The 12,036-nt window shown below is 33.2% G+C and overlaps 2 protein-coding genes across 6 annotated transcripts; both read right to left on the minus strand.

Moving 5' to 3' along the window:
* Positions 1-594: 594 nt before the first annotated feature.
* On the minus strand, positions 595-11,014 carry LOC107644124 (uncharacterized). 5 transcript variants are annotated; one of them, XM_088488797.1, is made up of 7 exons: positions 9,256-11,014; positions 5,380-7,701; positions 5,002-5,070; positions 1,622-1,768; positions 980-1,141; positions 808-855; positions 595-721 (listed from the first exon to the last, which is right to left on the minus strand). In XM_088488797.1, the coding sequence occupies exon 1, from the start codon at positions 10,308-10,310 to the stop codon at positions 9,267-9,269; it is 1,044 nt and encodes a 347-aa protein (XP_088344923.1). In that variant the 5' UTR covers positions 10,311-11,014; the 3' UTR covers positions 595-721; positions 808-855; positions 980-1,141; positions 1,622-1,768; positions 5,002-5,070; positions 5,380-7,701; positions 9,256-9,266. The 5 variants fall into 5 exon arrangements, with proteins under 5 accessions (XP_088344923.1, XP_088344926.1, XP_088344922.1 ...); XM_088488800.1 differs by lacking the exon at positions 980-1,141; XM_088488796.1 differs by having other exon boundaries at positions 808-1,141.
* Positions 784-3,663, minus strand: LOC107644130 (uncharacterized). The gene is made up of 3 exons (XM_088488801.1): positions 2,257-3,663; positions 1,622-1,768; positions 784-1,141 (listed from the first exon to the last, which is right to left on the minus strand). The coding sequence occupies exon 1, from the start codon at positions 3,304-3,306 to the stop codon at positions 2,263-2,265; it is 1,044 nt and encodes a 347-aa protein (XP_088344927.1). The 5' UTR covers positions 3,307-3,663; the 3' UTR covers positions 784-1,141; positions 1,622-1,768; positions 2,257-2,262.
* Positions 11,015-12,036: the final 1,022 nt, after the last annotated feature.

Consider the following 12,036-nt stretch of genomic DNA (forward strand, 5'->3'; position numbering starts at 1 on the left):
AGTAGTTTAACTGTAAATTCTACCTTAGACATGAAAAATATTGTGACCAAATTGTTTGTCTTTATGCTGATGACTGGAGCGAAAAGATTAATAACTATGTTTCACCTTAAAAAACTCAGAAAAATAGTATTAGTAATTGTGTCACTTTCAAAAAAAAAAAAAAAATAGTATTTATGATTCTATTAGGTTAATGGCTCAAACGTAACTTGCTACATACCTTTTTTTAAAGGTAAGAACAAGATAAAAGCATAACATACAAATTAAAAAGGTAAGAACAAGATAAAAGCATAACATACAAATTAGTAGGCTAGTGAAAAAACTCTTTGGTATCCTTACTATTTTTCTGTTACAGTCAAATTACTGAATTATTTCTCATCAATTTATTCAATAATTTATTTTTCTTAAAATCAATTCATTTTTATTTCTTTTTCCCCTATTATGTGAAATGAAGATTATTTCGAACAATATTTTTAACTTCATTCATTTTCTAATTGAAAATATCAAATGTATTTTTTTCAAATATATAATTTTTAAATGTAACTAAGATAACAAAACATATATCAAAATAAAAAATCAAACAGTACCAAATCATACTTGGTTCGAGCATAATTCTTTTATACCTCCCCAAAAGAAAGAGAGAGCATTTCGCCTAATAAGCCATCGAGATAAGTGAAAAAGCATTACAAGAACCAATCAAAGCCGTTGCAGAAACACAATAGACCTAACAACAACAAATTAACAATCTCAGCAATAAAGGGTACAAATATATAAATGGAACAAAACTAAAAGTGCAAAGCTTGATCTTACACAAACAGCTGCACAACACCTGCCTCGAACTGCCTTAACACCGCTCAGCTGCATATGTGCATGTGAGGGAAATGAACTTGTGAATGTCAAGCCATTTCAAATTTTCAATCCAATATGATCAACGTAATATCCACATCTTGTATAGTCTAAGCTAGTAATATTCAGTATCTACCTACTAGACTTAGATGCTTTCTAATACATAAAGACTTAGATGCTTGGGTCCTATTACTGTAGTATGTTGCATTCTTGCTGCTTAGTTTAATGGCATCTGAATAAAATCCAATGGCTTTCTGCTACTGCTTGCCCTTGTAAACTAGTTATTTTCTATTTCCACCTTCAAAAAAAAAAAAAAACCTCAAAAGACAATGATAAATGCCATTTTTTCAAAATTTTTAATGTCATTTTTTTTTCTGAAAAAAAAAAAACAACAAACAAATGGACCAATGTTTTTCATGATAACTCCAAGAACGTTTCAAATGAATCAATTGATCTATGGTAGAGCCAGCATAAAGATGAAAGTTATCAAGCCATCAACCTACAAGTTTAGCTCAGTTAACAAATTAAAATACTCTCTCCTGAACAATTCATATCATATAAAAATACCATAATTGTTTCATTAAAACCAGATTTGATCACATAATTGTTTCTTAACACAATATTTTAGCTTTAATGAGATTCGAGCTTAAAAGCCTGAATATACCACCAAAGTTTCTCATTTTAATTGTAAAGTTTATAGGTTTATTATTTTTCTTAACATGATTATATGGGAACATGCAATTCATGATAGAGTATTCCAACTTTTTTGAGCATTAACCTGTGCAAATGTTTCTTGCTACTCTTTGGGGTGCTTGGAGATTGCGCAAGAGGCTAGTGTTTGATCAAAATCCTTTGGCTTTGAAGTTTGAATCAGTAACTATTTTTATCAAGTTGATTGCTTTGGTACAATATGCTTCAGGTATAACTGCATGAACACAGAAAAATGAGAAGATGTTTGCAAAATAACATTTGAGATTTCATCTAAGGCTACATCAGACAGTATGCTGCTGCATGGAGTTTACTTTAAATATGGGGGAAATGAAAACATCGAAAGACAATAAGAGTGCAGGGAAGCTTCACAACTAACAAGGATTCCCCTTGAATGATTAAATCACAACCATTTCAGCTTAGGAATAAATTAACATCAATGCACATATAATTACAAAAACAAAAAAGGAAACAATGATATATCCGACAAGCCACATATAACAGCCATCTAGTCGCCAAAAATGCCATAAAATAAGCAACGACAAAGAAAACACTTAGGTGTGGGTAAAGCAGAATAAAGAATCACAATCATGTGAAGATCTAAAAGCGTTAATATGGACTCGAAAGATGATCGAGAACAAAACACAAGTTAAAAAGAAAGAGATACAAACAACATTTTGTGATGTCTAACAAGAAGAATCTCACCAACTTCTATCCTTGCAATAGGCCTCTAGATATCATTTCACGAAAAAGTTTCTCCGCGTTATCATTTTCACCTTTTTCAAACAGAGCACGAATGATTATTTCATAAGTCACAGCATTTGGTAAGCAGCCATTGTCTTCCATTTTTGACAAGAAAGCCAATGCTTCATGAAGTAGGCCCTCTTTGCAAAGCCCATTTATCATAATAGTGTATGTCCTCATGTCTGGCCGATAGCCTTTAATGGAAAGATCTTGAAAAATCTCTTTTGCATTTTTAAGTCTTCCACTTTTGCACAGACCATCTATAAGTATGTTGTATGCATATATATCTGGATCAACGCCACACTCTTTCATTTGATTGAATAACATAAGTGCCTTGTCATGTTGTTTGATATTGAACAAAGCATCCAGCAAAGAACTGTAAGTGACTATATTAGGTTGACCTCGATTATGCATCTTTTCAAGAAGCTCCAAGGCACAAAGGATTCTCCTTGACTTTCCCAAGCCATCAACTAGAGTATTGTAAGTTACCGTGTCAGGAACCAAGTTCTTGCGACACATCTCTTCGAAGAGATTCAAGGCATCATCGATCATTTTACTCTTACAAAAGCCATTAATCATGATATTGTAACTCCGAACATTAGGAAACGGTCTACTCTTAGCCATTGTGTTGAATACATATTTTGCCTTATTTACCTGATTAACCAAACAATATCCATCCATTAAGCTGTTATAAGTAACCACATCTAGTTTCACACCATGTTTTGCCATTACAGCCAATACACTCTTAGCATCTTTGATCTTTCCTTCCTTGCATAGCCCATCAACCAAAGTATTATAGGTATAAACATTAGGAGTAATGTTTCTAAGCACCATATCACTTAACAAATCAATGGCTTCCTTATATTGACCCACAAGACACAATCCAAAAATGAGAGAACTGTATGTGATAACATTAGGAGAAATTCCCTTAGCAAGCATTTCAGAAAATAAATGAAAAGCCTGACTTACAAGTGTATCCTTGCAGAGGCTATCAATAATTGCGCTGTACATGAAGACATCAGGAGCAATGCCATACCGTGGGATCTTTCTCAACACTTGAATAGCAGCTGATGTGTGTCCGGTCTTACAGAGACCATAAGTGACTTGATTAAACTGAAATCCATGAGCCAGCACTCTGTCATGAAAGCGCACTGCTTTTTCAACTGAAATCCATAAGTTTGAGGGAGAGCTCTCTGCTCTCTGCTCCAAGACATAGACGACTAGAACTAGACGTTGCTATCTCTGCGGAAATAGTTTTCTCAATTTTTATCCGGTATGTACGCGATTTCTTACTCTTGAAACTTTGGAATGTTAAAACTCCTTTTAGAGAGTTAGAAAAAAAAAATTAGCATTTATGATTATTTTATATTTTTTATTTAAATTTGTTTAGATTAAGATTAATATTTTATTCTAGATCAGTTTAGATTTATTATACTTTTTAATTAATATTACTCATATTAGATTATTATAATATTAAAAAAAACTATTATAACGTTATAATTAAAACAAAAATAAAAAGTTAAAAAAATTAAAAAATCAAAATATATTTTTAGTATTAATTTTAAAAGACTAAAAAAATTAATGATCAAAACCAATGATAACTGAGCTTACTTTTCATTTGAAGGTTCATTTCTTAACACTTCAGGCGCCATCCATTCGGCCTGAACATGTTATAAAAAATGAATGTACTGCAATGCCAAACAAAGGCTTAGCAGCAAAACTAAATACGTGCAGAATACCGGAGCTGATCACACATATGAAAGACAGGAGTTTGAGGTAGAGATGAAAAGCATGTAGTTAACTAAGGCCCCATTTGGCAATTATCAGAGGACACAGACCTATTTGAAAAGGAGACACAGAGAAATGCACAAAGTTGGTCTTCCCTACGAAAAAATTTGTGCAATTATCTCTATCTCCCCTGTCTTTATATTTTTTTTCCAGAAAGGCAGAAACTCTTACCAAACAACAACTTTAGTAAATTTAATTATAACAAGCAAAATTCAAGTTTCATGTTTAGGCCTCAACAAAATTAAGAAAGATTTCCTCATTTGTTACCAGAAACCATTCATCGTAGTAGAGTGAATTGGTAAAGTCTAGAGAAGAGTTACAAGTTAGTTATGAAAGAACTGTTGGCTGTGAGAACAGTGCCAGCTACGATAGGACAGCTGTTAGTTACAGCTATCATAACTAACTTAAGAATGAACGGACTGTTGTACCTTTTGTACTAGCTTGCACAGGAAGCTACTCTTCTCTATACATAAGCACAGATTAGTGATAAATGTCTTATCTTTCTCTCTGAATTCTCTTTTCTTTCTCACTCTGTTTTCCTCCTTCTCTCATTCTCCCAAACCTTATTTAATCGACATTTTCTTGGCCTATAGAACTAGTAATTGTATTATAAATTGAACATAACAAAAGCCGATGCTAAAGATAGGTATTCATCATCACAAAAGAATTAGTATAACATCCCAAACATAATGAATTTTAAACGGCAAGAAGCTCCTGGTTTTCCAAATTTTTTGTTAAAAGATAATAGCAAATGCCTTCATTTGTGTATGTTTGTATATCTTCAGAAGAATATAAAGCACAACGAACATAAAATATATGCAGCAAAATATAGAACAACAACATGAAAGAACAAATATTCAGAAGGCAGAGGGTATGACACAGTATTTGAGCTTAGAAATGAGGATTATGACAGCTTACTGTTCCTGCAGTTGATCTGGAAGAAAGGAATGTACTGTGCTTCATTCATGATAAGCCAAAATCACATACCTATTTGAAAGAAAAAAGAAAGGGTGGAAAAAAAATTAAACCATATCTACAGGAAGCATTCAGCATGCTATCAACCATATTCTATCTTGTTTGAGATCAATTCATTTTATGTTTATTAGTGCAGTCTGAAGAGTGATTTTTGTGAAAGTAAGTAGCTATTATTCACTTCCATCCAAAACTGATTTTGAAGCTTAAAATCCAATGGTGGGTTCAACTAGAAATCAAATATGCTGAGAAAATATTAAATCAACTGTCTCGCAATTATTTCAAATGGACAAACTGAAATCAAGTATAAAGGAAAATTCATACTAGAGAACTTCAATATTGTCTTTGCCATGCTGCAACTTAACATGCTTGCGTGCACCTAGCAATCAGTAAGCATGGAACAAAGATGAAAATGTCAAGAATCCAATATATTCAACCACCAATTCAAGTTCATATCAGTTTCATGAAATAAGTTAATCAGCACTTAAGCAGAGTTCAACTTTTGATATTCAAAGATATTCTTCAAAAAGAAATGCAATTTCAAACTCTACAACATTGTTTCACTTTTAATTCTTTATTCTAACCCCAATCATCACTGCAGAGAAAATTTAGAAAACCCAAAGAAACAGGTGTAGAAACAATTGTACTTGGAATTAGAATCCCCAAATCTTTTGTGACAGGTGTAGCTAATAACAGACAACAAATCTCCAAACATGTTTTAATAATAAAAGCTTTTCAACATGATTTTAAACAAGAACAATATAATAATCCCTATATAGGATTTTTTAACGAGAAATAATGAAATAATTCAACCAAGCATTAACTGCTGAGTAACATTAATTATGAAAATGAACCAAGGTTTTAGGAAAACATTAATTACAACTAAGTAACATTAATTATGAAAATAAACATAATGTACAAATTTTCAATTGATTCTAAGAATTACAGCTGAGTAATATTAATTATGAAAAGCACAAAGGTTTTAAGATAATTCATATTTGAACCATAGTAGACAAATTCCTAGAAATTCCTTCTTGCACAGCCCTTTTTTTTTCCTTGAAAAATCAAGTGTAATCACATACTTTGTATACAGGTTTCTTCAGCTGTGATCAGATTTTGAAAAATAACAAAATGTTGAAATTGTCAACCAAAAAAAGTGGGGTCATGCATTTAGTAGATGTATTTGTTTTAAAGACTGGCAGTGAAAATCATATATCCATGTCATTAATCTTGCCACCGCATATCTTTTAGAAGAATACTAGGAAGATTTACTCAAATAAAGCACAGTTGCTCATCAAACCAATCATGAGCTCTTAACTACTATCAAGAAATCTTAAGCACAGTTACAACTAGGAATATCCACCGAAACAGGATCCATGATAGCCATGGTAACAAAGAGTAAAAAATCAGCCAATAACACAAGTTCAAAATTAATTCAATAACAGTGAGATAACCAAAATCAAGGTGATAGTGAGTTCATGGCATTTCCCAAATCCTCCAATAGATATAAAATTCACCAAGTTCTGTACAAATTTTGACAACAGAAAATTTATTAATTTGAGTTGATTTATTTCTCCTATTGTCTTTTCAATAAGCCTCTAACAATCATTTCATGAAGATATTTCAGTGCTTGTTCATTTTCACCTTTATCATAACATTGTATATTCTTGAGTTTAGGTGATAGCCTAAAGTACAAAGATGCTGGAGGTGTAGTACTATTATTGGAGTCCTGAAAGTGTTCGCCATTGTTGAATGATGGTGATAAAAAAAATTATTTGGAGAGAAAAATTATGATTGAATGATGATTATTGAAAATTAGGAATTAGAAGAATATGTGATGGAAAAATTAGTATTTGGAGGCAAAATTAGCGAACACTCAAAATGCTAACTGTTTTTTAGATATCAAACCAAATTCTAATTTAGAGATAAGTGACAATAATAGCATTATGATTGAAGATCCTTTGAGAAAATGGAAGCAAACACAGAAAATAAAACCAAGTGAACTCAATAAGAATGAGATTGATAGGTATCTGAAAGATCATGTAACAAAAGATTTTAATAGATTTGATATATTGAGGTAGTGGAGACGAAAGACACTCAAGTATCGTGTTCTTTCTTGCATAACTAGAAATATATTAGTCATTTATGTTTTTACTGTAGTATCTATTTCTACTGTATTATATATTGTATTAACTAGACTAGAAGTCACCTGACATTACTATTTAATTCAAATTCAATAATATATAAGACAACAATTAACAATATAATTCAAATTCAATAAAATAAAAATTAGTTACATGTACAATATAATAACTTCTTATAAATTGATTAGTTGAAACTTAACCTATGAAATTTTGCAGGAACTAATACTAGAAAATTAACAATAAATAACAAATTATCATATAATATTTACACAAAAATTATCATATAATATTAGTAAATTTTATATTTACATTTCATAATAAATATTAAATATTAAATATACTAGCGGTCACTATTTATAGCGCCAATAATTACCAACACCATCAATTTTTTCTTCTGCTCCAAGGTAGAACCGCAACTTCTCAATGACATAAAAGTTAAATTACCTGTGCCTACAAATGGTAGAACCAGAAAAGAACTCCATTGCAGATTGCATAACAAAAACTGAAAAAATAAATAAATAAATAAATAATACTATTCAGTGAAAATGAACAAAGAATTGGTTAACTATATTAAAATTTTCCCTTTCTGTAGAGTCTGAAACAACTCTTGATGACAGAGATATCTTCTTGTTGATAAACTTGCAATATCCGAAACACATTGTATATTCATACACTCTAACCATACAGCAAAATTATGCCCTTTGCAGTAACAAATGTTTATTTGGAGTACTGTTTTATGCAGCACGAACCACACAAGTTAGCATGGAAGTATATAAATGAAGAACCTAATTATAATGCAAAGATTGACTTTGCAAAGTTTATAGCAACATCAATATTTTATCCGTTTGAGATGAAGTGATTTTTGTTTGAGTTTCATGAGAAAAGTGAAGTTTAAAGTTTAAAATCCAGTGAGTATGATTCTGAAGAATTCTAGTGTCTCACAATTTATTCCGAATAGGCCGAATAGAAATCAAAGTATAAAGGAAAATTCACACTAGATAGGGACCTTCAACATAGTTTGGACTAATATAAAGCCAATTAAATTTATACATATAACACGGTGGATTGGTATTTACCCATCTGATTGAAAGTAAATAAATACAATAATTATGCAAAGAAATTCACCAAATAAAATCAACTGCAATTCCAAAGAATTCTATATTGTTTCACTTTTAACACCCCCATCACAACACCACATAACAAAACTCCAAGCCAGTAACTTCTTTTAAAATGCTAATAAACAGAGACTTAAGAGACAATGGAGTAATGTCTGAACAAGAAATAATGAGGTCATTTATCTAAGAATTAACAGAAAAACATTCTCCTAAAAAGTATTTCATAATGTACAAATTTTCAGCAGAAGCAATTTCCAAGCAATACAATTGAGTATCATTAATTAAGAAAATGGCCACAAGATTTGAGATAACTGAACCATATTAACCTTGACTCAATGTTGCTTAGGTTGATGAAAAGAGAGGACATGCATTCTAGAAGTGGGTTTTATTTTTAAGATGGAAGTGAAAACTATATAGCCTAAGAATAAATACTTAGTACCTACTTAAATTTCCTTTTACAACAATTCCCGGAGGATTTAATCAAATAAACAATAGCTCATGGTTGCTTATGATAAAACAGTGATAGGAATTATTTCGATATATATATATATGCAGTACCTACAAAGATACGGAAAAATAAGTTGCACAACAGAATAGCAGAAAACAAACAACAAAACAAAATTTTCAATCTTTTTAGTTTTGCTTAGTTTCTAGCATGATAAATATATGATCTCATAGAATAACAGTAAAGAACACTCCATTGCTATAAAGAGACCTTAAACACTAAATCTATAAGCTATATCTAAGAATATCATCTAAAGAATCAATAAAGTAGTGGAATTAAAAAGGTTAATAGCAATTGCAAAAATCGAAAGTGGAAAATTGATTGATGTTATGGCATTGCCAAAGTCCTCTGACCCAACAGACACAGAATTTACAGAACCATGATACATATTCAGCAACAATGAGACGTAATTTCAAATTGAGTTGATGTATATTACCCTTTTTTTTATCAATTCAATAAGCCTCTAGCAACCATTTCCCGAAGAAGTTTCTCTGCCATGTCATTCTCATCTTTTTCAAACAAAGCACGAATAACAGTTTCAAAAGTCACAGCATCTGGTAAGCAACCATTGTGTTCCATTTCCAACAGCAGGGCCAATGCTTCTTCAAACAAGCCCTCTTTGCAGAGCCCATGGATCATAATATTGTAAGTCCTCACATTTGGAGAACAGCCTTTAATTGAAAGATCTTGAAAAATCTCTTTTGCATTTTCGAATCTTCCACTTTTGCACAGGCCATCTATAAGTATGTTGTTTGTACGTATATCTGGATCGATGCCACACTCTTTCATTTGATTGAATAACATAAGTGCCTTGTCAAGTTGTTGGTTTTTGAACATCGCATCCAACAAGGAACTGTAAGTGACTACAGTAGCAGGTTGACCTCTATCATACATCTCGACAAGAATCCCCAAAGCACAAGAGATTCTCTTCGATTTGCTCAAGCCATCAATAAGAGTGTTGTATGTTACCGTGTTTGGAACCAAGTATTTACAACGCATTTCTTCAAAGAGATTCAAGGCTTCATCGACCATTTTACTCTTGCACAAGCCATTAATCATGATACTGTAACTTTGAACATCAAGTGACACTCTACTTTGGGCCATTGTGTTGAATACAAATTTTGCCTTATTGACCTCATTAACCAAGCAATACCCATCCATTAAACAATTATAAGTAACCACATCTGGTTTCACACCATCTTTAATCATCATAGCCAACACATTCTTAGCATCTTTGATCTTTCCTTCCTTGCATAGCCCATCCATCAAAGTACTATAGGTATGAACATCTGGAGTAATGTTGATGAGAATCATATGATTTAGTAAATCAATGGCTTCCTTAAGTTGGCCCGCAAGGCACAATCCATAAGTTAGAGTGTTGTACGTGATAACATCGGGAGAGATTCCCTTAGCAAGCATTTCAGAGTATAAATGAAAAGCATCACTTACAAGCGTAACCTTGCACAAGCTATCAATAATTGCGTTGTACATGAAGACATCAGGAGCAATGCCATACCGTGGGATCTTTCTCAACGCTTGAATAGCAGCTGATGTATGCCCGGTCTTACAGAACCCATTGATCAACGTCCCATAAGTAACTTGGTCGAAGTGAAATCCATGAGCCAGCAGCACTCTGTCATGAAAGTGCAGTGCTTTTTCAACCTTACCAGAGAGAGAGAGAGACCTTTAATGAGTGTATTCAATGTTATGGTATCAGGCTGAAAACCCGTCCTGAAAATCCTGGCCAACACAGAGAAAGCAAGCGTCATACGACCCATGCCGCAACAACAATTGATTAGGATGTTCAAAGTAAACAAGTCGGGAGCGATTCCCCTGGCTTGCAATTGTTGGAAAAGGGAAATGGTGGTGAGGAAATGGTTGGTCTTGGCAAGAGATCCCAAAATCTTGTTAAATTGGATGATGGATGGAGGAGGACGCATAGAGAGCATGCGAGTGAAGGAATCAACAGCTTCATCAAGCGATTGGGGATGAGAGTGAGAGTGTAGGGATGAAGTGGAAGGGAAGCAAAGACGGAGAGCGGAGTGGGGAACAGAATAAGGAGAGAGCTTTGGGATTTGAAAAGCACACCTTAACAAGATTCGTGAGAATGACAACATTATAGCAATCAAAGAGAAGTATGGTGGTAAAATGGAATGCGTTGAGTTGAAGAGTGCTTCAACGAGTCAGCGTAGCATCAAGCTTGTTCGAGGTGATTTGTTTCTACTTTTATTATCTTACTAGTCTAAGCCCTGATGCATTGGATCACATACTCTATTTCCATAAATAAGTTTTTTCTTTTTTTAATATTTACATTTAATAATATCAATTTTTTTTTTTTGTGACTTAAAAGAAAATAAACAAAAATTAAGAAAGAAAAAAAACAAGAAACTGCTTAAGAAAGACAGTCCCGCTGAATACTACTCTCAAACTCCTTCCAAGGCAATGGAAGCTCCACTTGGGGAGAAATAGGCCTCATTGCAGTCTTTGCCATGATGTCTGCTACTGTATTTGCATCTCTCAAGATCAACCGAAGATCAGCACGCCATTTCCAAGACATGATATCTCGGATTTTTAACACCAAAGGATCAATAAACCCAGAGCAATCTTGTAAATTATTGACAATAGTAAAAGCCTCCACACAGTCTGTCTCACATATAATGTCTCTTTGTCCCGAGTCCCATGCTAAAAGAAAGCCTCTCCAAATAGCAAACAACTCTCCTTGCAAAATGCTACGACTCTTAATTGTTCCCAGACAGCCTCGTTGCCACCTTCCCTTCCAATCTCTGCTAACACAAGTAAAACCAACTCGAGCACCACTGCCAGGATAGCTAGCATCACAATTAATCTTAAAGGTACCCACTGAGGGGGGAATCCAAGAGCCACTAATGGTTGAGGGGATAGATAGTCGTTGCAACTCAAAAATATTTCGGAGCTCTTTTTCTAAGGACAAATCCATACCAATCACCTTGTCTGAGGTCCAATGCTCGTGAGGATGAAAGATCTCGTTATTTCTCGAACACCAAATCCACCAGAGACCAGAAAAGAATCTAAAGGGGCACTGTTTGCTATTATGTAAGAACCAACTCATCAAATCCATTGGTTGATCGGAGATCCCTAAAGCTTGCCAAACAAGTTGGACTTTTGGACAATCCCGAATACAATGTAAAACCGACTCCTGACTTGAGAAACATCGTGGACAGCTATACGTGTGCGAAAT

This window comes from Arachis ipaensis, chromosome B5 (assembly GCF_059453495.1).
Source record: "Arachis ipaensis isolate K30076 ecotype BB chromosome B5, ASM5945349v1, whole genome shotgun sequence".
NCBI classification, from domain to species: Eukaryota; Viridiplantae; Streptophyta; class Magnoliopsida; order Fabales; family Fabaceae; genus Arachis; species Arachis ipaensis.

Coding starts and splice junctions, on each gene's coding strand:
- LOC107644130 (XM_088488801.1), bottom strand. CDS start 3,306: ATGTACAGCGCAATTATTGATAGCCTCTGCAAGGATACACTTGTAAGT.
- LOC107644124 (XM_088488800.1), bottom strand. CDS start 10,310: ATGTACAACGCAATTATTGATAGCTTGTGCAAGGTTACGCTTGTAAGT.